General features: G+C 37.8%; 2 protein-coding genes across 3 annotated transcripts in view; both read right to left on the bottom strand.

Moving 5' to 3' along the window:
- Nucleotides 1-3,073, bottom strand: part of stac (SH3 and cysteine rich domain) — a 37,287-nt gene extending 34,214 nt beyond the window's left edge. Inside the window, exons 1-2 of one of the 2 annotated variants that reach the window (XM_053335605.1) lie at nt 2,728-3,073; nt 1,288-1,320 (exon numbers count right to left, since the gene is read on the bottom strand). In XM_053335605.1, coding sequence (XP_053191580.1) covers nt 1,288-1,320; nt 2,728-2,841 — 147 coding nt within the window. In that variant the 5' untranslated portion in view covers nt 2,842-3,073. The remainder of the gene's footprint in view (nt 1-1,287; nt 1,321-2,727) is intronic. The other variant, XM_053335606.1, reaches the window with a different exon arrangement.
- Nucleotides 3,074-18,588: 15,515 nt separating this feature from the next.
- mtfr1l (mitochondrial fission regulator 1-like) lies at nt 18,589-25,552 on the bottom strand. Its single transcript, XM_053336161.1, has 8 exons — nt 25,420-25,552; nt 23,430-23,585; nt 23,168-23,275; nt 22,948-23,057; nt 22,304-22,515; nt 21,356-21,737; nt 20,574-20,734; nt 18,589-20,330 (listed from the first exon to the last, which is right to left on the bottom strand). Exons 2-7 carry the CDS (start codon nt 23,442-23,444, stop codon nt 20,617-20,619), a joined length of 945 nt encoding a protein of 314 aa, XP_053192136.1. The 5' UTR covers nt 23,445-23,585; nt 25,420-25,552; the 3' UTR covers nt 18,589-20,330; nt 20,574-20,616.
- Between the last annotated feature and the right edge of the window lie 2,433 nt (nt 25,553-27,985).

Below are 27,985 nucleotides of genomic sequence, written 5' to 3'. Positions count from 1 at the left end.
CCGGAGCTTCTATCACTTTCATTAGGCTCCCCTTTTACAGTAACACTATTCATAATACTCCTCATTTAGCCTTGCAATGTGTACTTCCTCCTCTGTGAAACTCGCTTAATTTTGGGCTCAAACACCTGAGTGACTGTAATGTGATTTTATAGCTCTGGTGTTCTGGCTGGTGTGTGATTGCAGGTCTCTGATTGGAAAAATTGATTATGTTTTTTAGTAACTGATAGGCAGGGGAGGACACCCTAATGATTTATAATGTCCTATCACACAGCATTGGCTGGCCTGTGCAACTGCAAATGGGTAAACACCTGTAGGGATTTGCTGTTTTACAGCGGGAGCTCAAGGTTGAACTGTCCTTCTCTAAGTTTCCCAGCTACAAAGTAGACAGTTTAAATCCACTGTCTGATTCTGAGCTGCTATCAGATATTCTGATGAAATCACCCACTTAAACTACCATACTGTATATATATACTGAATATACATAACGCACATTTGTTAGCTGTTGACATTTTAGCATACATGCCCAAGCAAATTGTTTAGAGTGGTTATCACTGCAGCTTTGGTATGGTGAGGATCAATCATTTCAACGGGTCACTCTGGAAACAATCAATTTGGGCCCTTCTCTACCATTACCACCCACACACACACTCACATAAACAGACATTCAACACAGATATCCTCCTGCAACCTCACTCGTGCAGATTTTACATACTCTGTAAAGAAAAATGGTGGTAAAACATAATACCATTAACACAGTTTGGTCTCTAGATAACTATGTTACATAGATAAACACATTTTTCAGCACATTCAGTATACTTATTTATAAAGGCTGTGATTGCAAATAATTCTACACTCATTTCCTTTAAGGTGGTTTTATATGTTTAGAGTAAAACATCTTAGCTAAATCAGCAGAGTGAGAGGATGTGTGCATGCATCCACGAGCTCATGCTGTGCTTGATGCAACCAAATTAATGAGAGCTGCATTGCATAATAAAGCAAGGAGGGTTAGTGGGGGCTGGACAGGGTGATGCAAAACAAACAAAGAAAGTCAATCATCCTATGAGACTTAATTCATTAGAAACAAATACATTTGCTGATGTAGCCTCAGGGTGTCTTCTGGATGAAGGATTTAATCTTGTGTGGCACTGACTACACTGGGTGATGTAATTTAAAGAGCAGTAAAAGTTGTGATGCAAAACAACTTTTATCTTTGTATACATGCAGGTAGGTATGCTGTTATGATGGACTTAACAGTACTCTACAGTTTGCACAAGAGTGGAGCCTCACCTTGCGCTTCTGATGTTCAGGCCTCACAGTATTCTTAAAGGAGGAATAAAAACACAAACACAGCTTTACTTAGTGTATATTAATATTCTTAACTCTACTGAGGAACTCACTCTGTTTATATAAAGTCTGATTTGGGCTGGGCAATATAGACAAAATCAAATATCTCAATATTTTTCACCAAATACCTCAATATCAATATTGCAGGGATGACTACAGGTGCTTTCACAAAGTATTTGCACAATGAGATTTTTGATAAATAATCAACAGCGATGTAGCGATAATGGCTAAGTGGGTAAAGGCAAATAACAAAACAGCTACAACAGTCTAGTAAGTTCAGAAAATGACATCACTTCACTGTAATGCAGCCTCTAAAAGCAGGAAAAGACAACACAGTGCCACAATATTACAATATCCAGAATCTAAGACGATATCTAGTCTCATATCAAGATATTGATATAATATCAATATATTGCCCAGCCCTATGTCTTAGAACTACAAGTGACTACATTTCTTTTAATCACGTTTTGTCTATCGGAGGTATACTGCTATAATAACCCCAGATGTTGGATATTAGTGTGGTTGCTTGGCAGAAGCTTTGAGATTAATTGAAAAGTCAGCCAGACGTCTCATGAAATAGTCACACGTGCCAAAGTAAAAAGCTCACACACAGTACTGTACATCCCCAGCTGTACCTGAGAAAAATGTCCAGCAGCAGTATATCCAAAAAGCACAAGCTTGAACTGTTTCTCTCAACTTCACAAGAGTTTGAATCTCATCTGTCCTGTATTCAGGGACAGAAGAGGAGAGCTGCTGAAGCCATCCACTACCAGGGTGACAAGTCCAATATTTTACTGCTAATTGTAGTAGTCTGGGCAACATGTGACCCACATAGATGGCAAATGCCTGAGGCGGCCCTCTCTCTCATCACACAGCCTACTTTCCTACATCAGCCACAAGGAGAAATTACAAACCCATATGCCACTTGTTTATTAAAATCTTTATTCAAAATATTAACACCAAATTGCTGCTTCCATTAACACCACAGCACACCATGAACATGAAAACAGTTAAAGGGAGCTTTAAACAATCCTTTACATCCTCTATAACTAATAATTGTATTACATTGTAAAACATCTGTTTTTATGTCCAATATCAAGATGTTATTCTGCTGGTATTCCTACACTCAAAGATTGTCTTTTATGTTAATAATGAGTCTAAAGTGACTACAGTCCAGCTGGTTATATTTTTGAAGTTGATCTGTGAATGGTTTCCTCTGATAAAACCAGGATGAGGCTGTTAAAGCAGTTTTAAAAGGTTGGTCAGTGTGTGAGTCTGTGATAAAAAGTGACAACTAATTTGCTCTTTTGGGGAGCTGATGAGTCGAGTGATAGAAGTTTGCTCTATTATCTTATGTTAATAATAACAGCAGGACAGTCCTACCTTGGTTTCCTGCTGGCTGGCTCTCGCCGTCGGGGATTCTGGTGTCTCATTCTGGTCCCGTTCGTCCTCTTTGCCCCCACTTTGGTCTTGAATCATGTTGGCCGGCGGGATCATTCTCTCTTTCTGTTCCTCTGTAGAGTTTGTTTTTCCCCCCCGAGCTGTTTACATCGTTTCCATTCCTCGATATTTACTCTAACACGAGGACAAGAGAAGTCACCCAGACTCACTGCTGCTGCTGCTGCGGAGATCCGAGTCTCATCCGAGGAGGAAAATGTCTTTAAGAGGCTGCTAGAAATGTGACTCCAAAGTTAAAAGTTGGAAAGTACGTCCAGTTCAGCTTCAAAATGTCCTGTCCGTTTAAAGGGAGGCTTTCGCGTAGATCATGTCGTGCGTAATGCTACCAAGACATCTCCAAGTCCACGCTGTGCGCTCCGCGCCACACACTGCCAATACTCAGCTGGGCGGAGAACGACTAGAGAGGGAGGGAAGGAAGGAGGGAAGGATGGGGAAGGAGGAGAAATAAGGCAGAACGACTCCGTCTGACCAAAATTCAGATGGAGAAAAATGCCCATATGCTCAATTTGAATCACTAACCCACTTTTCTTATGGGCTATAAATATCAGTGTACTAGTGCATATGACTTCTTGTTTCCAGAATTATTATTTTTTTTAATTTAAAGAATTTTCTGAAACGGATGTGTGGGCTAGTTGCACTGATTACACTAGTGAAGTTTTAAAAGATAATTAGATGTAAAAATAGAAATAGCTGGTTATGACCAATCAGATCTATCTATCTTTCTCACTCTGACGGGTCTTTTATTCCCTTATAATCTAATGTAAATACAAGATTGGTACACATTCCAACAACTGGACAAAAGAGCTACATCTAACAATTATTTTCACTGTAGATTAATATATACAGTTTGTTTGTGTCCGTTTGTTGGATGGTAGGTAAAACAACACATATTCTCCTTTGAGAAGCTGGAATCTTAAAATATGAGTGTTTTGGTTGAAAATTGACTGAAATTATTTATTGATTATTGTCTATAACAATCAATTAATTGTTATTATTAGTAATACTTCATCATAAACCATTAATTAATAGTACTATTAGTACTATAGTAGTAGATCATGGTAAATATGGAGGCAGCAGCCAGACAGCTATAGTTTAGCATAATAACTGGAAATGGGGGAAACCTCTCTATAATCTGCTCAGTATCTTGTGTTTTTTTTTTTTAAGGGAAAACAATCAAGTCAAAGCACCTGGTCCTGTACTCCAGAGAGTTACTGCTCCCAGCCAAGAAATAGTCTGGATCATAACCAATAAAATAGCAAATTGTTGTTTTTTCACTTTGGTTTTATACAGATTAAACAAATCAACATGTCAATGGGCCTTACAGGTGGGGTTAGGCAGATTATGTGATCTTTGGACAAACCAGCTGCAGGCTCCAACTACATACAGTATTCAGCTAGTGTAACTAACACAGACGACAATGGTTCAATCTTCTCATTTAACTATCAGCAACAAAGCGAATAAGCGTTTTTTCCAAAATGTCAAACAATTTCTTTAGTTAATAAATGTTCTGGAAGATGTATCTATTGAAATCATGTTTTTGAAAGAAAACACTCAAGAAAACACTGCCTCTGTCTTTTATATTTACACACTGATAAACCATTATCTAGGAAATAAACAGCATTATGACCAGCTTGCTCAGTGAAAAATGAGCCGTCTCACCAGCCTAAGATGAGATAGGTGTGATGCTCGCTGTAGTGATACATCAAGCGTCCTCCCTTCAGGCTCCCCTGTGATGTGATGTCCTTGAAGTTATATTGCGGGACGAAGGAGGCAGGCACCAGACTGCAGCCTCCTCACTCTGACAGGAATGCAAACACCAACACAGTCCTAAGGAGTGAGTCTCTATCCAGCTCAGTTTCTGCTTGATATCAGAAGGGATTCCCTCCCCCGAAAACTCAGCTACATCCTCTCAAATGTGACTCACTTGTCACTAAATGGCTCAAAAATAACTGCTAACATTGAAAATGATCACTTGAGGGATTTTTGGCAAACCCAGCTATCTTTTTCTTCAGACTATACCTGATGTGTTGTTTTGACACTCCTCTGCCACACATGAAATGCTGTCTCTTTATAATTTATAGAATCATCAAAAGGCATCTGTGGAAAAAAAGAGTATTCAGAGGCTGGGGAGACACATCTTTTTAAAGTGGCGTACATCAGAGAAAGCTCTGCAGGATGAATGAATTGCAGAGATATATGACGGGGCAATGGAGCATATACTGTATATATAATCTGCAGTTAATCAGTGAGTGAGCTTAAGTTACAGGGTGTTTACACCGTGGACAAGCTGTTATTCGTCCACAGTTATCAGGTTTGGGAAATTACTGCCAAATAAGAAAAGAAAAGAAACAAAATCAATGTATTTTAATGAATTTGCAGGATGTTTTTTCCTTAACTTAAGTTCTGGGACCTGTTTAACTTCTGAGTACAACAGTAAACAACAGTAAAAAATACCTACATCAATGCCTTAAATACAGGAGTAGTAAATCTCTGACTCAGGAAATGTCACTGATATGTAGTCAGTAACAAAGTGGATGTTGAGTTAACAAAGGCTGTGTGTAACATGAAAAACATCTGTTGAAATCTGACAAAACAAACCGAAGCCTGCTTACTAGCTTTTTCCACAGCTCTTAAACATGTCACAAGATGTTTATGAGTGGATAAAGAAGCTCAGTAGCTGTTGTGAGTTAGGATTGTGTTGTAACTCTAACAACACTGACAAGAAGTCTTTAAAGGGGACATATTGTACACATTTCAACGTCTATATTTATATTTTTGGGCTTTACAAGAATATCTTTGTATGATTTACATTTCAAAAATTCCTTTATTTTATGCTGGTTCTTTTTGCAGTCCCTCAGTTCAGCCTCTGTCTAAAACAGGCTGTTTTAGCTCCTATCTCTTTAAGGCCCCCTCCTCTGTTCTGATTTTTTCCTTCCATGAAAACAAACAATAGGATTTCACTTATTGTTCCAAACTGACGAAATACATCCGTAAATGTTCATGCCCAAATCCTATTCAAAACATAAAAGTGCAACGTGAAGAACCCATGGAACATCCCTAGTATCAAAGGCAACCAACAGGCGGCTGTTTGGGGCGTGTCCGAACAATCTGACATCATCACAAGGAGGACTTAGAGGTAACATTGCAAACAAAGCATTCAGAGCAGGCTTTTGACTTTCAGGGAGAATTTTTACATACGTTCACCTCATGTTTTGTAACTTTGACCATGTTTAACATAGATATCCCACACCATAAATGTCCCTTTTAACCCTCCTGTCGTCCTCCTGGGTCAAATTGACCCCATCTCTCTTTTGACTGTTCCTTCTTTCCTCTTTCTTTAATTTTTCTTCTCCTCCACCCTTTTTTCTTTGCTCCCTCCTCCTTCCATCCTTCCTTCCTTCCTCCTTTCCTCCCTCCCTCCCTCCTTACCTTCCTTCCTTCTCTCCTAAATTCCTTCTTCTTTTCATCCTTACTCCTTTCCTTCCTTCCTTCTGTCCTTCCTTGACCTGAGGACAACAGGAGGGTTAAAGTCATCATAAAGTCATATATAACAACTGCTCAAACTCCATTCACAAGACAGTGTTGTAAGGTTAAAAAGCTCCTTATCTGTTCAAATGTTATCCCAACTAGTCTTTCTAATTATGTAATAAACTAGAGTAATTAAACTCATTTATCACAGCACATTTTTTTTTGTTTTCACAGTACAATAATCGTGTTGTTGAGATGAAACTTAAGCTCGTTTGACACAACAAATGAGCCCAGTTTGGATGCTATCGTGCAACAGTCCACCACCTCCCGAGTGCACTTAAGACCATCACCCGAGTTAGTCAGCAGCGAGACAACCACACCATGAGTCAATGTTGCATTTGTACATGTACTGTCCATGTGGTGCGTGTGTGTGGTTACTGTGAATCATGTGAGCACAAAAAGACGAATGCAGGACCAGTTGTGCCAGGAAGCAAGAGGAGAGAGCCAAGTGAGAATGAGGCAAAGGAGAGACAGAGGAAGAACATTATAATTTCCTCTTTCAGCTGCCGGACCGTTGCAGTGGAAAGAGGGCGTGAAAAGATGAGAGAGGAAGACAGAGCGATGGAGGAGGATAGAACAGAGGACTTGAGCGATTGGGGTTAATTATTTCAAATGAAAGGTTTCATCATGGCAATGTCAAGAGCCAAGTCATGCAATTCCATGGCCCACAGTCGCTGATTCTTTTTTAGGGACTTTTTTTCTTTCTTAAATTATTATTCCTGTTTTTAAACAATAAAGGCTTCATGTCTTTAAAAATGTGTTACATGACTATTAAAGCAAACCGTGCTGCCAAATAAGATTGCCAGTAAGAAAATTGAATTGTTTCAGATCATATCAAAAAGTACATTCCATCCATGCAGATATTTCCGTCTGGTGACTTGTGGTCAGACTTTCCAGGAACAATTCAGGTTTTTTTTTTTTTTTCAACCTGCTTCGGTCATTTTTTACTCAGGGGATATGACAATTCAACACAAAAATACCTGCAGATCTAGTTAACAGTCACACATAGTGCTCCAAATCTTTAGATTAATTTCCACAGCATAAATGTCACAATAAATGGACTTTAATATGAGTTAATTTCTTCAGATTTGTCATCTGAAGCTCGTTTTTGTTTTCATGCTAATACAGAAGTTGAAACTGATTATCAAAAATGTCACAATGTACAAACTAGGAGGTGTTCAAAGCCTATTTCCCACAGTAAAACATCATGCAGTACTTTGATTTGCATGTTTGTGGCAGACTCATTGATGAAGGTGTGTATTTTAGGATGTGCAGATCTGTGTATGTGTGTGTGTCTGTGTGAATAATGCTCTGTAGTAACTGTACTTCACTAGCTGTCTGCAGGTGGCTACCACAAAGGTTGTCATGCTGTTTGAGTATCTCACTGCATATTTAATGATTTCACATGAAAATGTGTTGTACTGGTTTAAAAAAACATGTCACCACAGCTAATTTCTGCCTTTGGAGGATTTAAAAAGATCTGCAGATGTCTAAACTGTTAACTGGTGATCGAACTTAATGAACCTGAGGATACAGCATACTTCATCTAAGATCTCAGAAAGACTGTCTTATTGATTTCCATGAAATCTAACTCTTTATTTTAAAGTTAAGCTAAATTTATTTATTTATTTTTATTTATTTATTTTAAGCTAAAGCAAGGCATTTAGAAATATCTGTGACCATTGTCTTTCAACCACACCACACTAGAAAATATAACCATATTCACCACATAATATGACGTAATGGGCCAATCAGCTGAAATTCTAAAAGAACATTTTATAAAATTAATCATTAATTATTATCCTGGCAAAATATTTCCGCACCAAATTAACCAAAATTGAAAGTTACACTAGTGACAGGCGGCAAAAATATACTGTCCAAAATAGTAGATACAGACCTGACTGTGAAGCTCTTATTTTCCTGCAATTACGTACAATAATTAAAAAAGAAATTGCATAATAATTGGTGATAGTAAGAATGACCTGTCGATATAATTTTATAAGGCTGAACTCTGATTCATTTCTTCATGCTGAATTGCCTGTAAACAAGTCACAACATGGCATAAAAAGGTTAATTTTGCTTGCTCACTACACATGTTGATGACTAAATCTATCACATTTTGCTCATCTTGAAAATCAGGAAGTTATGAAATAACCCCCTCAAACTTTGTCACTATTTCATGTGCCAAACTCCTCATTTTGCCTCTTTATGTTGGGTTCTCAGCTCCTCTGGGAGACTCAACATGTCAGCTATTCTTGGCGTGTGGTTTCCTGCTCATGCACTGACGTTGGCATCAATTTCTGGTGCCAAGAGGAGACCATCAGTGTTGAATCCTGTCATCAGACTTGTCACATTGAGGGAAGGAGTAAAGGACTGACAGATCTAACATATGGTTGTGGTTATCGTAAATACTTATCCATCAATTTTCTATCATCACTACTCTCCTGTAGATTTATTACAACTGTGACTTTTTAACAACACTGTGGAAAAGTGATGGGAAGGTGACTTTCTTGTTCTCAATTAAATTGTTAACATCATTGTTTCAGTGGAGAGTGTGCACCATGAATTCTTTCTAATTTAACGCAACAGCAGCTTTATAATTTATACGGATCATAAGGCTTCACAAAGCTTTTCTGTTGAGGACTCTAGATGGAACAATTTCAATGCAAACAGCAGATATGGGAATAATGATCAGTAAATAAAAATGTGATGTGGATTCACATTGCAAGTGAATGGAGGTATATGGAGTATCAGATGATATTAAATGATTGAAATGGCCCTTTAACGCCTGTCATCTAAAAGTGTACTCCATCAATTTATTCTCAGTGTCCAGAGCTCAAAGCAAAACTGGGAATGTTAGCAATTACCAATGACCCAGCCTGACATTATACAACACACACACGCATACACACTCGAACACACACACACACACACACACACACACACACATCCCAGCATGTGTTACAGTAATGGGCAAATGGATTCCCTAAGAACCCAGGCTAATTAGGCTATCTTATTATGAACCATCTTAGGAATAGTCTCTGCAGGGTACACGAGAAAGTAATGAGAGATTGGGATGTCGATCGGAGTGTGTGTGTGTGTGAGAGACAGAGATTTCACTTTGGAGAAATGTAATTTTCTAAATTAACACATGTATAATAATGTTTAAAGAATTGACAATGATAAATGATGTTTTTTGAGGATTTAACAATAACATATGGTTAAATTCCAGCCAGGGATCTTTGTTCCATGTAGTTCCTCTCTCTCTCTCTCTCTCTCTCTCTCTCTCTCTCTCTCTCTCTCTCTCTCTCTCTCTCTCTCTCTCTCTCTCTCTCTCTCTCTCTCTCTCTCTCTCTCTCTCTCTCTCTCTCTCTCTCTCTCTCTCTCTCTCTCTCTCCTCATTTACACTCTCAGTTCTCAAATAAAGGCAAAATTATCCAACAAAGTATTCTAGTTGAATTCTCAACCTATATTAAGTTGAAATTTTGAATTTTCTGTTTCTGTACACCTGATCTGTCTAATGTTCACTCTCCTTTAGCTCTGCTTTTGGTCTTCATAAACTGCTGATGGAAATATCTGGCTCCACTATGTTCACCAGCTAACTGTGTGTGTTGGTGCGGAGCAGGGTTTTTAGCACTTTTTTTCTGAAAACAGCTGCGTACTAAGCCTGAAAATAGCGCTTTGAGAGTGAAATTATGTCAGACAGCTAAACAATGAGCTGAAACTTGCAGGTGATAATTCTTTGTAGATCACCCATTGTAATTATATAAAATATTGATTATAACTGCTTTATAGTCACCAAAATGATAGCACATTCTTTCACCAGCCTACTTAGTGGTTCAATATTGGTACTTTGGCTTTTAAAGGGTTTGGGATATTGGGAAACTTATTTGCTTTCTTAACAATATTTAAATGAGAAGACTGAAACCACTTGTATGTTTGTATGACAAATATGAACAGCCAGTTAGTAAATGGTTTAGCTTAGCACAAGAACTGGAAGTTGGGTAGCCTAGCTCATTTTAAAGTTTACAAAATTCTGCCTACACATACATCTTAAATTCACTAATTAACACATTTGGTTTTGTAATTATTTTAATCCCTACAAAAACATGCATTTCCAGTTCTGGCTTAGTCTGATTTATCAGTCTTCAGCACCTCTCAGAATTTCACACTTTAAAGGTGTAAAAAAAACTCTTTCAAGTTGTTTGAAACGTTAAATACTGTGTTTCCCTTTCTGGGCACTGAAGTGAAGTGAGTATGCTGTTGTTCAGACTGAAGCGTCACTCTTTCATCACTGTATTTAATCCAGTAACGCACCACTGATCCCCTGTGACCATGTAACTGGTCTCCAGCTGGTCATTTCTGAATTTCAGTGTGTGCCAGTCGGGGCTAATGAGACAGCAGAGGCTAAAAACAGCACAGAACAGCAGCTGATCCTCTGCCACGCTGAGAGCATCACATCTCGATGCAGATTTATAATCTCAGTCGTGGTCACAAAAGTTTTGCTTTTATTAGTTCTATTTTTGTCTATGCTGCATATTTTTAAAGATATTTTAAATTTCTGCTTATTTTTTTTATTGGGATGGCGCATACTTTGCCAATTAAACTGTCCCTCAGGGATCAAGTAAGTCTGAAATTCATATTGCAGAATACAACTACCCTATAAAGCAACAGTTTGTCATTAAATCAGTCAATCAATCAAATAATTCACACCAGACTAAACTAAAAATTAGTTTTAATTTTTGCCTGTCCTTATGATGTATGCTGATGTGTATGCTAAGTCCAAATAGCTGTCACAATTATAAAGAATAAGGCTGGTGGTATAATATATATTTCTTATTATAAACAAATTTCAGTAGTCTGTTGTTCCATCCAACACACTACCATACTTTCTGATTGTCATGCCTTGTTTGTGGCTCCCTTATCCCATTGATTCCTAGTGAAGACACAAACCTTTAAAAACATGTCACAAACAATGAAGTTTAATTTTCTAAAACAGCAAAGTCATTTAATTGTAGTTTTTAGCATACGTTTGGAAACACATATGGACTGTAATGTATATTGACATTACGGATTATGTGTAAATTAGTAATACAGTATTCATAGTGATGAAAGAATATGTCATGTAGTGCAAATGTGTGGTTCATTAATGTGTTTTTACTAGTTTTTGGACAATAATGAAGGCCTAGTCTAAAGAAAGTTGTTAGTATATTTATTGTTGGTTTTGGCTTTTTAGTTTATGGGATATGTAGTATTACCTAAATTATAAAACACATAAAAGTGAGTTTCAGAGATAATGCCTGTCCAGAATTGAGCTATTGTTGGATAAATAATGTGTAAATATTACAGTCCAGAAGTCTAATGCTATTGATCATACTCAAAGACATGTTCTGGCTTCATGACATTTTCAATGACAGTACATGAAGAATAATGGACCACAAATCTTCCTCTGACTAAGACGTGATCTCTGACTGTACACACATCATCAAACATGCACTTCATGTAAATCACCAGCTTTTTATTCACACAGTTGGCCTGAAGTGAGATGTTTTATTTATAGCATGGGTCAGTTCAGCCAAGCAATCTGATTTATTAAAGATGGCTTCCAACCGTGCTGCTAATCCTCAGAAAACATGGCTAGCTAGCTAACCATTCCAATTTTTGTGGTAATAAGGGAGCTAGTTAGCAGTCTCTCTATTTCTCTTCTGTCTTTGTTACATTAAATTTAAACTATTCAGAAAGGACATACCTCATTGTATTTATGAGCATGTCACTGCTGCTACTTGGATACTGGGATGCAGCCATAACTGGGAAGATCTTATATTCACAATTGTCTCTGGTTAACCCCATGTTAAAAATGTATCTTTACAATTAAATGTGCAAATACTGACACTCCATTTTACTTCCCTGTATTTTGGTAGTCTGCCTTTAATTATATATTTGTTGTCATTTTGCACCAATTGATTTATCTCTGGTTGTAGCCACTCAAGCATCACATTCAGATTTACTCATGAAGTTTTAACATGTCTTATTTGAGTTTAGACATGGAAGGTTGGATTACCAATTGTTATAATTTGATTAACTGCACATTTGTTTGGTTACATTCACCACTAAAGCACAATAGAAACTGAATAATGAATACCTTAAGCTGGCCTCTGAATTGCTAACATAATCTTGAGATTTGTAGAGTGACCCTGTGTCAAACAATTGCTTTAATGCTTTTTACATTTCAGAATTGTATTATTCATATTGTTAAATTTTAAATACATTTTGTGTCATTTTCTTCTCTGGGCCCCCCTGGTAGGCCCCCTAAACCGGTTGTATTGGAACATATGAGGATGTTTGAATAAACTGCAGGAAGAAAGCTTATCAGTTCAAAAATCATCAGCTTTGTCTTTGTTCAAATTAGTATGACTTTAAACACAGGCTCCTGTAAGCTTATTGACTTTCAAACTCCCCTTGAAAAGAAAATAGCTCAAATGTAATCTTTTTTTTTTTTTGGACCAAAATGGATCCGCGTCATGCATTTCATCTTATCTAAACAGCATTCTGAAAATCCACTATGTAAGTCAACCACTATAGACTCATGTGTAGTGTAATGATTAATGTGAAGTATTTTACTGTTGGCTTTTGTGTGGATATATTTTTTCTACCAAAATTGAATCATTTATGAATGACTGCCACATAGGCTGTGATACTGGAGGACCATCTGGGACTTACAAACTGACTCTTATTAATATATTATCAAAACATGACTGAGCTGAGGGAAACACAGAATGAGGGAGAAAGAGAAGAGAAATTACAATCTTTTCTTTCTCTTCATCTTCTTGGTTGCATTCCTAAAACAATCCAAACCATGGGATCATGTTTGTTTTTCTTGAAGTCTTAAAGATGCTGCTGAGGACCTTTATTTTGAGCTGACCGTTAAAAAAGAAGCTGACCCTTTCCAGAATAAGCTTTCAAGCTTTTTTCCTACAAACTAGCTGATGAATGCCAGTTGCCAGACATGAAGAGCTGGCGGGCTAAAACAAGGCCATGATGATGACTTGCTCTAATTAACGGTGCAAAATGATGGATATGAACACACCACAGATATCTGGGTGCTGTGCTGTCCTATTACTGATCCCATCAGCCTCATCTGTGACCCATCCTCTTCACACCATTCCCTTTTCTTCTTTTTTTCCCACATATCCATTGTTCTATCCTACTTGCACATTTTGGAGGCCACAACGAAGGATTTTCTTTTTTTAATTTTGGGGAAATATGTTCAGTTGCTTCTTTGTCAGGAGTAATTTGAGAAGATCAATACCACTCCTTCACTTTTCTGTAAATACATGGCTACAGACAGCAGCCAGTCAGCTTAGATGGAGCCAGAATCTATTGATCATCAGTGGCATTGAACATAACTTCCATATTAGCTACAGCTTTAAATCATGATAGTTGCCATTTGAAATTTAGTATAACATCTATGTCACATTAAGCAAGATTCAATTATTAATTCAATATCTGATATGTTTTGATAGAATTACAGATATTTTAATAGGGAGCATGTTGAGCTTAGACATATTTTTAAAAAAAGCATCAACAGGTTCATGTTAGTGTTACAATGAGAGAAGCAGAGTAACACTGCATTGAAGTGCTATGAACAGTTCCACTTATGGGCACAATTTACTTTGCATCACAAAGCAATCATGTTCAGAGGGCAAACCCACTAATAAGGCAGAAACACTAGACAGGCCCAAAAATAGAAACAACAGCGTGAATTCAATGGAGCTGTAGCCGCTCTCGTGGAGCTGTTCCTGTTGTGAGTCATAAGTGTTAGTTTTGTGTCTTGATGACGTGTGTGGATGTGTGGGTGACATGGGGGAGGGTGGGCGGGTGGGCAGGTGGGAGCAGTGGATGCAACGCTTGTGTTCCCCCAGACCTTTGTCATCCGCTCAGTGTTGGCCTCATTCAGCTGGTTGTTGCTACGATACAACATGGGAGATGACACTTGAACTAAATGCGAAGACAAACACACAAAAGCTGTTATGCTTTTTACACATTCTTGGAAATCTTTTCTATTTCAGACATAATTTAAATGTGTTACCTGCGTCATGTTGTTATGGAGTCCTGGCAGGATCATTTTGCTCAATGCCATGGTTAACATATGTTATCACATATTTCTTACCTTTGCTATGTTTTTCAAAAATGGCTTTCACTGTCAAATAGAAATGTACCAATGAGACAGTGGGTGATTATGTTCCCACTGTGCTCCCAGGTTGCCTCTTCTCATCTCATCTGTGGATAATGAGGAGGACAGAGTTTGGGAGCTGTTTTGATCATCATGACACTTGGGGCACTCTGCTCTGGTATTTCCTCTGGTGTTTCCTAAGTGGAGGGTCATTCGCTCTAGAAAACTGACTATCAAGCAGAAAAATAGATACATTCATGAAATGTCTTAAATTCACTTTTGTTAAGCAGCCTCAGCACTCATCTTTTTTGAATGCAAATGCAGCATTTTAAAGATGTGAACCTTGAACGATTTTTTTTTCAGTCGCAGAAAGGAGCAAATGTTCCAATACATAACATCAATGGGAGATGTTTTCTGTAACACCTGCTCTATGAGAGTGAAAGCTGCTGGAGTGATCTGTCATTCCTTGGTTTCGCTTCAGCTCAGCTGTAACTCTGAATTTCCCCCCCTGCTGTGGCGTTGCTTGACACATTTGTCAGACAGATTAATCAAAACCAAAAACTCCAACAAAGTTTCTATCTGAAAGTGAAACTTCATCCACTTTTAGACAAGACGATCTGCGCTCCATGAAGGGAAACCATAAAAAACAATTACTTTGATAAAATTGTTGATGTGGGGAAAAGTCAAAAGTAACAAATGAGTTTGAAAGTTGACAGCTTCTGGGCAGCATGAGAAAACATCTAGGACATTGGAGAGATATTTCTGTTTCCAAAGAAGAGCTTCCAGCAACGTAATCAGACAGTGATAAAAAGCTTTGAGGCTCAGGGAGATGGAGGAGCAATGCTGACTAGCCAGTATACCTGTTGGCATGTGTGCTGCTTCAGTGCCACTTACCACAGGGCGGGAACTTGGCTGGAACTTCTGCCCCGTGTAGTGGGTTTGGAGATGGGATAACTATAGAAGCACTGCAGAAGAGACACATCACCAGGTGGGACAAAGTTGTTATTTTGCAAGTCACAAGGAATTTTCAAATATTAAAATAATTAAGTCTCAAGTCAATACCAAAGTAACCTAAAACTTTGTGTTTGTGTTAAATGCCATTTTTTAGATAAGTTACAGTTAGAACAGTAAACAATTTAAAGCCCTACAAGGCAAGCTTAATGAAGGGTTTATATGCTGTAATTCATGTCTTTATTAATGGTTAATAAATCGAAAAATAAATGAGGCTGACATTTTGTGGCTTTGACAGAAATATTTTAACAACTATGGGTGGGATTTCCATTGAATTTTGTCCATACGTTCATGAATTGCAATAACTTCAGTGAGGCGTGAACATTGTTAAGGCTAATGTGTCTAGTGTTTCATTTTATAACCAAATACTTGCAAAGCTAATGACATTGCTATTAGCTTTAAATTAGCTTCAAACTGTACCCTGTGTTCAGTGCAAAGTAGCATTTTAACTACATCGGTTTTTAAGTCATTTTATGCATCTTAACACCTAAGATGGCTATCACAGGGGTAAACATTACGCTTGCTAATATCACCATTTTTAGCATTGTCATTGTGAGCATATTAGCATGTTAACTTTTGCATTATGCCACCCAAATAAAGCCCCACAGAGCTGCTAGCTTGTAGACAGTATGTAAAAAACAGACATATAAATTACAATTTCTCATATAGAAGTTATGAATGCTTTATATCTTTTTTAAATTTGCTTTAAAAACTTTATAACATCTAAGCACCATGATAATCTGGTGAACATGCCAATTACATTACATTCATCTGTCATTTCAAAGCCAAATGTTTTAGTGATTGTCAGTTTTTTGTTGACTTTTGCAGACTTGTGTGATTATTCGAGGCATCATATGATGAGTTTCCTGCTCTGCTCTCCCTTGGCTGCTGTGAGATTGATTTAAAGTATATTTGTTGTCAGGAAAATGAAGGGGTGAGTTGCTGTACACTTTTAAAATCATTGTTTTTTAAAAAGTTTGCTCTTAGGGAGGATATCAATCATTCCAAGTCAAAACCAGATTGATCTGTTGAGTCATGGCTTTGGTTGAGTCCAAGTCCAGTGATTTAAGCACACGCCTCAGATCACACAGCTTAATCACTTTATTTCCTTTTACTCAACTTTCACAGAATAAAGGTACAGCAGTAAAGCCTCCCAGCAGCTCCAGGGAACCTCAACAAACTGCTCATTCAAAACCTGTATTTTAAAATCTTTCACACAAGTCTCTTAATGATGAAAATGTGTCAATGTCACTTTCAACTAAAGGTCTGTATTTATAGGTTTAACAGAGCCTAATTTTGACACTGAGCCCTATTAATTGAGCTCTCCACAGACATCTCCCTGTATCTAAAATAGGTAGGATGTCCATAGTGGAGGTGAAAAGGGACAAAGTAGGCCAAGGACTCTCACAGAAAATAGACTGTGACTCACTGAGGGGCCGAATCATCCTGGGAAAGAACAGGAAATGGGAAAGAATGTGGGTTAACAATAATTCTTGAAATTACAGGCGGAGGAGTGTAGCCCACCCCGTGTGATCAAGTGAAGAGGTACTTCAAATTATGTCTGTCTGTCAGGTTTCATATAGCTGAGAAATGGCAAGAAATTCATATAGAAGAATCTGGCCTACTTATGGGCCAGACTTAAAAGGTTAGGTATTAAATGTTTTAAATCTAACACAATAGTAAGCCTTTATCACCCCACCCTACATTCACACTTAAAACTGAAAACACCTTATTAACTCTAATTGCAGAGAGAAGAAAATAAAAGTCACCAAGCTGAAACCATTGCAGTCTAATACAGCCGCTCTGCAGTAAATCCCACCTTCACAGGGGGTAATAATGTTCAGTTGTTTAACAGATGTGGTGTCAACTTTATGGTCATTTTGGAAGCAGCAGTTTGTGGCACAGCCGAATTTTATTGTTACACTCAGGGGTTTTTCTAATATTTAGTCTGTTCTCATAAACATAATGATTTAGACCACCTTTCAGCTACACTTTGTCAATGCCATGTAATGGTGAAATAATTGTAAATCATAGATATTCTATTATGTTTAAGGATAACACGTTCTGTAGTTTAATTGTAAAAAGCTTCATAATGGTCAATTAAGACCACAGTCAGCCTCTACTTCTGATTGGTTGAAATGTAGAGCAACTTGTCTGTGCTTTTTAGATGAAGCCATGGAGCCTGGAGATCACACTGGTGCTTGTTCTGTCTAGTATGTTTAATGTGTTTTAATGCCATGATTCATTTTTGTATTTTCAAAGATGAAGGTTTTTAGCAAACGGTTCACAAAAAGAGCGCTTTAGAGTTTTACTGAATACAGACCCACACTAACACACTGTTTGATGTATCGCAACCACAATTTGTGAGCACCACAAAGCCTATAAAATGACCAAAAACACCAAAGCGCATAAACTCCTCTTAAACAGTTTAAAGAAAAACCCATCATTCTCAGCAGCATGAAGACAGGAATTATTTCAAGGCTGTTTTGTTACACAGCATTGGCTACAGGTAGGTGTAACTCATAAAAGTGTAAAGTACTTCATAAGGCAGAAATAAAGATTTAAAAAATCATTTGTTTTGTTCACCTGCAGTGCCCCCTTGTTGTGATATGTGGCATTACATGCTGTTTTCAATGCAAATTAACTGATACTGAAGACAAGGCTTCAAAACATCAGCCCATCTTTATTTACAAGTCCTTACATGACACAAACTTAACATACAGGCAAGCAGGTCTATCTATTGACACACAGTACTCACAACACGCTTACTACATGACACCCCCACTTCACAGAACCACCATTTTGCATTGGTTAGGTTTATGCATGAGGAGTGAGATAGTTACGGTAAGAATATCAGGGGGGAGTCGTGTAGTGAAGTGGGTGTCTCATCTAGTAAAACCGTTATGTTGTGTAGTCTGCAAGACTGCAGATAGACCCCTCTCCATACAGGTGTTGAGCATGGTGGTGGGCTCCACCCCACATACAGAGGTTCAATGGTGAGAAACTTTCAAACTAGATAAGAGTAAAAAAATCAAAACAGAGATGAGAAATTCTCTGTGGAAAACCTTCTAAACTTTACACTCAACCTATTATCAGGATGCATTTGGTAGTGTATGCTGTGTGAGGTTCGGCATCTTAGGTACAGACATACAATGAATATATTTAATCGTGCGTATAGTGTTTTTCTCAGCTGTTTATATGAGGAATTTAATTATTGAGAAAATACCAAAAGACTTGTTGAGGGCAAATTCTACCAAGACAAAACATCAACTCCACACCATACAGGGTTACACAGATGGGCACATTCTTGTTCAATCCAAATAGATAACTTAACAGTAACTTTTCACACCGTAAAACTACAATAAAGGATTCCCTTCGACATTACAGATGAAAAACAGAGTGGGAATAACATGAGAGGATGTGGGTTTTTTTTGGTGAGGGGTTGTTCTGAACAGACATTGAGCAATACTACACACGCGACTGGTTCTTAACATAGTCGTCAATTGTATGTTTGTGCTAAAAAAAAAAGTTGTTAAATTGAGAATAGAGGGCACATTGAGAAAAGACAAAGGGCAGGCAACGAGGGGTGGGTCAATTAAAACAAACCCATGGCACTTGGAACTAATAAGGGAATAAAATCAGGCATTTGAGCAGGCAATAGATCTGTGGTAAGGCGTCAACAAGAATATTCATCATCATGACTCACACAAGCATTTTACCCAGAAAACTGCATACAGCATCACGTTAAAGCACTCTTACACATTACTCAGTTATATCTGCCTCAACTAAAATCAACAATCTACCAGTTTCCAAAAGCTGCATATCCTACTTGATCTCCACAAGTGTTAATCTGTTATTGCCTGAATTAGAAAAACAGAAAATATGGGTGCAAGTTTCACTCACACACTTCAGAAAGTATACTCACTTTGTCAAAAAGTATTTTCCAGAGATTTATAAACCACACACTTCAGTCTTTAAACTATCTCATCATCATGTTCTTGCTCCTTTTAGGCTTTATTTTGAAAATCTGCATCCTGCATTTCAGTATCTGTCAATATGTATGTTAATGACAGACGAGAGGGCAGCTATGAAATCGGCTTTTACGGGTGCAGTGGAGCAAGAAACATGATGCTGTGCGCGTTTGCAAACTCAGCACTGTAATGCAAATATTAATAGTTATTTTTCCCCCATACACACAGTATGATAAGTTACAGTACTCTCTCTCTCTGCATGTACACTAGATCCTTTTTCAGTTGTACATAATATATTTTCAAGTATGTTAGAGAACTTTTTTACACAACTGAAAAACAACAAAAAATGTTGACTTGCATCTCTTCTGTGGAAAATTCAAAAACAAAAAAGAACTCAGGCTGGGTTATTTTCATAGCAGGATGAATAAAACGCTCCTTAATTTTAGTCCAAAACTTTGTTATGATGGTTTGGATGTCAGCCCCTCTGGCACTGTGCTATAACACAACGAGCAATGAATATTAAATCTTAACAGTCCAGGCACAGAGCAAGCTCCTGGACAGCAGTGCAACCAGTCTGTTGAGTCATTGATCAAAATACATTTAAACATAAATGCCTCTTTCAGAGAGAAACAGACTGAATGCAATATGCGATGCAGTGCTGAAACTGATTATTGATATCAAGAGCTGTTTCCCCTCTCATGCTGCACCAGCACTGGTGATGTTCGCTTTTGGGTTTGAATGTCTGGGACAAAGTGTTTTTTTATTCTAACTCTGGCAGACAGCTATTGCCTTGGGTCTGAGGAGAAAGGTTGTGGTCCATGGGTACATATTCCACAGGCAAAGGCCTAAAAATAATGAGGGAGAGAGAAAAAACAAACAGCTAAGAACCCACATGTAAGCTAAAACATTTTGTCACAGAACACATATTCAATGAAAATAATGCTTGTATTTTTTTTTTTAAATCCCCTACTTTAAAGACTCTCATTATACAAAACATTTCTTGAAGCATGAAAAAATCTGAATGCATTAATTGTCTGCATACAGGTAGCACTACTTTAAAAAAAAATCTACCAACTGTCCTGACTTACATGGAGCAGCAGGATCGGGTATTGATGATAAACACATGATCGGCTACTTCCGTTTGACAGCAGCCGTATCTTCTTCCTTCAAGACAAACTTTTTCCTCAGAGCTTCAGAAATTAGAGAGGCGGAGTCCTCCTCTCTCAAGGACATACAGCCTCTGTTGTACCTGAAATAACAAATAAATCAAATACAAACCGACTTTACATGGTGTAGGGATCATTCAAAGTGGTCCTAACACTATTTTCCATACATATAATCCCATCATATGACAGAGGGGCTTTAATACCATGTTGATATCCCTGCTGAAGCACATAAATGAGAAATACTTTATAAGTGGAAAATGCTTAAAATATATATAAAAACAGTAGCACAAATGAAGAGGAGTCAGTGAATTAACACAGCCATGGTGGTTGCATAGCTAGCTCAATCTAAATGATGTTAGATAGGTGCTGTGGTCAGTGGTTGGCAGGTTTAAAAAGAGACTGTGGTGTGTGTTTTTAACGACTACAGCCCCACTTAAGGTGTGTATATACCACCGGGGCAGCTTTAAGTTGTGCCTGACACAGTGAGGTTAAACATGTGGGAAGTTCTGTGAACGCTGAAAGAGGTTTATTTCAGTTCATCAAGACCAGAGGTGAGTCTGTGTGCATCAAGAAAAGGGAGGTTTTGTTATGCTTATGGCATATTTATACATTAACATGTATCATACACAGAGGCAATTCAAAGTGCTTTACATAAAAACAGATGAAAGAACAGAACATAATAGATTAAAATGTAATGTACACACCTATCTTTGCTCATCTTCATGCGGTTCATGTCTTTCAGGATGTCCATGACGTCAGCAAAGCTGGTGGACTTCGATAGCGACACAGTGTCCTCCTCTGCCTCCCGGAAGTCCATGCTGGGCCTGTCCAGGTCAAAGGTCGCTGACGCCGTCATGGAGACAGGTGGCAAAGGGTCGGGGACCAGCTCTGACACCACAGAGACCACGTCCTTCTCGTCTTCCTCTTCCTCCTCCTCTTCTTCTTCTTCCTCTGTGACATCACTAATGACGAAAGATGCAGCAGCAGAGGCGGCTGGCTGGTAGGGCGCCGCTTCGAAAGGCGCCATAGAAAAGCTCATGCTTGTGTCGTCGGGGGAGAGCAGATCAGGGGTCAGGGGGTTGGAGCCTGAACAGAAACAAACAGAGTGGAGCAGAGAAGTGAGTGACAAACTGAGCAGCTTAACATATCAAAAGGGAACAGAGTGCAAATGCCACTTCTATTTTTATCTGTCATTTGTGTTGTGAATTCAAAGCATGGCTGTGGGGAGTTACTGCCATGCTTCATTGAAATTAATGGGCATACATAACGTGAATGTGGCATTTTCTCATAACATCCTGGTTCTAATGTTTAACAACTGAATCAGACTCACCACTGAACAACAGAGATAATCGTCAGTCATGACCTACAAACTGACACCAGGACATCCTAATACCAAAGAGCTTTAGGAGAACGAGGGCATTTGCCTTGGCAACAAAAGAATCACAGTCATGAGAAGAAAGTCACTTTGTGGTGAAATATACTCACTGCTTGGAGCAATACTAAATTTAAGACGATCAAAGCAGCTGAGTTAATCTTAAGTACAAGTAAGGACAGTGCAGCAGTTCTCATGTGCCTGTGGTTTTATCAGTATCCTCTCCATTTCAAAGATCTCCACATGACAAGTGTATGTGATTCTTGCTTGGGTTACCTACCAGAATCATTTGACACAATCTTTGCAATCTGAGCGCGGAGTCTGCTCAGCTCATCTTGCAGGGCAGTGGTACGGTTCAATGCCGTCACTCCGGGCTTCCTTAGCCCCTCGACCCTTTTCCCCTCACGGCGAAAGTTGGGCACAGACGAGTTCCTGTGGAGCACCAGGAGAGGCGTGGGCCGCCACTCGTGTTTCAGAGGCCGGCTGTCGCTCCTACAGACAGAAGAAGTTGATGATCAGTGTCATTTTGGGTTATGCTGGATGTATTCATATGACTTTCTTTCCTTCTACCCAACACTAAGAAGAGTCCTATAACTATTATCTACACTTACCAGCAAAGTTTTAGGAAGAGTTCAGTATAATGCAATCCTGTATAGTAGAACTACAACAAATCTTACCTTTGTGAAGTTTATAGTGTCTAACTCACCATAAAATTAAGCTACAAAACGCCCCATAGCCTCTCTCAGTATCAACAACAGAACTTAACAGTTATTGCAACACTTGTGCATTGGATTCCGTAAGGCTGCAAATGTAAACCTAATGAGTTGGAAAGTCTGAGTCTGGTATAATGCACTTAAGGAGAAGTGACTTGGCATTATTCCATAACCTTAGTGTCTGTTTCTCAAGGGTGGACTGTATCCTTACCGTACTCTTGCATATGTCTCTTCTTCATCTGCAACAATCCACGCTATGTCTGCCAAGGTAGGAACCATTGGGCCATCCATAGGACGAAGAGAGGACAGGCCTGGCAGTTCCTAATCCACGAGGACAAAGTGAATGTTGTAAACACAAGTATTTTATGTCAATATTAGGGAAATGTAGATAAAAAGGAGACATGCAGGACCCATTAGAATATGATATGTACCTGGAAACATGCCCTTTGCGGAGCTTTGAGCGGAAGAGTAGAGCCTATTCTTCTCACAACGCTACGGGTGGATCCGTGAGGCTTGTTCTGCCAGATAGGAATAACATCCTGCAGAGCATATTTTAAAAATAGACTGATAGCCTCCACACAAAATATAATACATGCATCCATCCTAGTGCTTACTGCACATTTTCTACAAAATCATGTGGAAGAATAGCAACATTAAGTTAAGGCTTCATTAACAGTTAGACAGCAAACTTACTGTGTCTGTTTCCATGGTGATAGGTTAGTCTCATCCACTGGAAAGTCCCACACCAATGTTTGGTGCTAGCAGTGGCTGAAGATGGAACGGTTCAGTGAACAGATGCCGCGTTAGTTCCACTGCCAATTCTTGGATATAAATTGGGGTTTAGAGCATCTGTCGAGAGGAGCAAATAGAGGGAGAACTTAAACACATCATTTCACCCATTTACTTAAAAAAAAGCTGTTTAGTCAGGTGACACACGAGTAACTACAAACCTATTTTTATCTGGTTAACTAGTTAAGTTAGTCATTGTTAATGGATAGGTTCTGTTAAAAAAACAATATAAATACAGTAATTTAATGCAAAAATGCATATAAAGTTTATCTGAAGCTTACATGGTTCATCATATCAAGTGGAAATCTGCCTCATTTTGGCATAAAATTCCCTCTTTGTGTTTCCCTGTTGAGCTGCAGTGGAAGGACAGTAACAAAAAGAGGGGCTTTATTACTAAAAAGACTGTAACATTGAAACACATCTACTTGATTTGACTAATTTGGATGGCTGCAGCTTCAAACTTTTAAATACATTTTTGCACAGAAAGAGGACTGTGGATTGTGTGTCCCCATCACTAACATTGTAAGTGCATAATGAAGGGATCTTCTAAAAGGCCAATGCAAACAGGAGGGATGATTACAGCAAGATTAACCTATTTCAAAGTTCATTTGAGCACCTCACTATTGTTTTAAGACAGGCCTAAATAACAGTGGACTGGGCCTTTAGGACACTGCATCTAAAACACTTTAATAATAGCTGTGCTCTTTATATTTTGTAGAATTAAAAAATGACATGATGTTAGTTCATATTATTAGGTGCTCTGAGTAGTATGAGGGCTTTGGGCACTGCTAGCATCTTACAGTATAAAGTAACCTATAATCTCACTGTAATCAAGATGGTTTTTGCATGAGAGACTTGAGTACAACAGCAACTTAAGATACACAACAACAGCTAGTTACACATAATAATGCACATGAAAAAGCATCAGAAACAACCAAAGACATGATTATAAAAGGTTAGGGTCCAGACTTTATTATAGCTAACCCATCAAATGTAATGAATTGATACATTGATTGTTTAGTGAATAGTTTGAATCAATTCCTGGTGGTAAACTGTGACCAGGGTTGGGAATGTTACTTTAGAAATGTAATAGGAATAGGTTACAGATGACTAGTTACCCTAATTACAATATAAAAAGTAATGCGACTATTTCAATTCCCCAATCAAAGTAATGTAACTTATTACATTTGATTACTTTTCTATTACTTTTCTAATTTTCTAACCAATGTTTTTAGCTGTTATGGTAAGTGTACCCATTAAGCCCACCAAAATCTAGTTCAGGTGTTTTTCATGGATACTGACATTATGTATACGGGAGATCATTTCTTATAAAGCAAGATTTATCTCACATTTGAAAATATTTTCATTAGTTTGTGTAGATTTTGGAATACAAAATTATGATATTCTTCGAAAGGTCTAGCTTGAGAGGTAACCCCCTTTGTATCATTAACATTTTCATAAGTAACTATAATTTAATTACACATATTTTCCTCAGTAAATGTAACAGATTACAGGTACATTTATTTTGTTATGAAATGATCAACACATACAATAGTACCGTTATGATAGTCACGCCTCAGATTTACAAATGCTCGCTGCATTAATTATTTTACCGGTAAAGCTACACGTTGTTTTGGGGTTTTTAGGGGGGGATAAACGTTACCGTCGACGACACAAGATGATGGCCTTTAGACAGACAGCTTAGCGACACAACATGATATTAAATCAGCTGGTATAAAGATAGTTTTAATCAGCCGGTAGGTAAGGGTATTACAACACAAACACACGGTTAGCTTTAGCAGCGCCGGGTTGACCCTCAGCACTACACCACCATCTCTAAATATATCTCGATTATCTCAAAACATGCATTGATCGCCTGTTGAGAGCAACTTACAGTAGACTCAGATCGTATGTTGGAAAGCTGAATCATTTAGATCAGTGGGACAAGCTTCTTCTCCTCTTCGTCTTTCAGAGCAGAGTTGTTGTCGTTCATGAGGCCGGAAACTTGCGTCTCCCTCTCCTGTGATTTGATTGGTCGGTCCAAACTCTAACCCTTGGTTTGGGGGAAACTCTCGCGGGATTTGTAAAGTAGTAACATTAGCGTTTCAAGCGATCATTTAAACCCAAACTATGATCTTTCCCTAACCATAACCAAGCGTTTTTGTGACTAAACATGACCAGACATTAACCACAGCGTAGTCACTCATAAAACGGCGAGACAAGTATATTTTTACAAGTATATATTTGAAAGGGGCTCGCGAGAGTTTAGGAAATATCGGGTTACCATCTGGACACGTCCTGATTGGCCTTTTCTTTTTCTTTTGACTACATCTTTATTTATAAACAGTGATGGAGAGTAACTAGTTACATGTAACGGCGTTACGTAATAATTACAAAATAAATGTAACGGTAATCCGGTACAGTTACCCAGAAAAATGTGTGTAATTAAATTACAGTTACTGAAAATGTTGATGATTACAAAGGGGGCTACACCTGAAGTCAGACCTTTAAGATTTTTCCTCACTTTTTATATATTGAACTCGTTACTGAATAATACATATATTGCTGTTTTAATCTATGTTTTTTTTTATATAGGCTATATATATATAGATAAATCACTTATGGGCTTAAATGGTGTCACAGTACCAATTAAGCCCATGCCAGACTTTTTACTTTTTTCATAAAATATCTTTATTTTATATTCCATAATCTACATGACATAATGAATATATTTTCAAATGAGAGATAAATATTGCTTTATAAGAAATTATCTCCCTTATACATAATGTCAGTATCCAGTACGAAAAACACCTGAACTCAGATTTTGGTGGGTTTAATGGGTACACTAACCCCAACAGTTGAAATCATTAATTAGAAAATTAGAAAGGTAATCAAATATAATAAGTTATATTCCTTTGATTGAGTAATTGAAATAGTTACATTACTTATTACATATCAAATAGGGTAACTGGTAATCTGTAACCTATAACATTTCTTAATTAACCTTCCCAAACCTGCTTATAATTTAGGAGAGGAAAATGACAGACACATTTCATATATTCAACTTATATTCAGTATATCAAACTAGCTCACATAATTAATGATCAAAATAAATAAATACATTAATAAAAATTAGTATGATGACCCGTTGACAGACATATGGCTCTGGGTTATGAGAAAGCTCATAAGAAGCTCATCATTCTCCAACCAGAACAATGGTTGGAGTCTGATGAGTCTGATTTTGGTTATGCGGCGCCATATGGCGGTCAAATCAATAACTCACAGTCTGATTTAAGAGGATATCTAAAACAAACGGGTGTGTCTACAGAAATACATCAATGACAGGACTATGGTTGTGTGTACAATACATGCAGAGATATGTATGCCTGCTTGAGAAAGAGAGAGGTTTATAAGTTATTCCTCTGTAATAGTTTGTGGCTAATAGAAGGCTAATTTGTCAGAAGAAAAAAAGTAGACCTGACATAAAAGCAGAATAATCACACTCAAGTAGTATTTATAAAAAATCTAAAGAGAAGATGAATGCAATGTTTCAACCAGGCTAAATCAGTGAGATGTGAAAAGAAGTTAAGACAATTATTTGAGCAAGTATTCCTTCAGTTCATTCTGCAGTTTAGGGGCCCAGCGACCCTGACCCCTCAACATATAAAATGACATGTATCATAGTTTTTCTCTATCTCAGACTCCTTCAATTCCCCTGGCACCAGATACATCATCAAATAATCCACATAATCATACACATGACATTAAAGGTGCTAAAGTAGGTGTAACATTCAATCCATGTTGGACATCAGAGGTACTATTGTATTTCTAACAGGTTTCACTGAAACAGCCCTGCTAGTTCAACTAGGTGATTTATTACATGTTCTGACACATATGCATCTTGTCGATTTCAAGATTTCACTCATCAAGGATCTTGCCCAAGGGTCCATCACCGGGGAATCGAACCACCGAAAGTCAGTAGTGTTAACCAAACATTTAAAAAATATAATTTTACAAGCAAGAATCCAAACTCATCTGACCTGACATATGCCAAACAGTGCATTTCTACCCACAGCCAAGAAATGTACCAACAGACAAAAGCTGTTTAATCTTATAATAATATAATAATCTGTAGGCCTTCAAGGTTTTCTTTTATTGTTTCATAGTTTTTTATTTGTTTATGTCCACTTTTCTTTCATGACTGGCTTTCTGCTATAGGTCTATACTTATTACATCTACATCAATACACTTTCAATTGTACACATGCAAATCATCACATTTTGGGGTAATTGTTCACTTTTTGATTATCAAACTAGTTGCAGGTTATTTTTCTGATCAACTGATCGATTAATGAACTAGAAAACAAAGGATAATACCTACTTAATAGAAAAAAACAATTAAAAAATTCAAGGAAAATTAGCCTTGGGGATCAGCAAATAACTTCCAGCTCCTAATAAACC

The sequence above is a fragment of the Scomber japonicus genome, chromosome 16 (genome assembly GCF_027409825.1).
Source record: "Scomber japonicus isolate fScoJap1 chromosome 16, fScoJap1.pri, whole genome shotgun sequence".
In the NCBI taxonomy this organism is placed as follows: domain Eukaryota; kingdom Metazoa; phylum Chordata; class Actinopteri; order Scombriformes; family Scombridae; genus Scomber; species Scomber japonicus.
The sequence above is the reverse complement of the archived record's forward strand: the minus strand, read 5'-3'. Positions and strand labels throughout refer to the sequence as shown.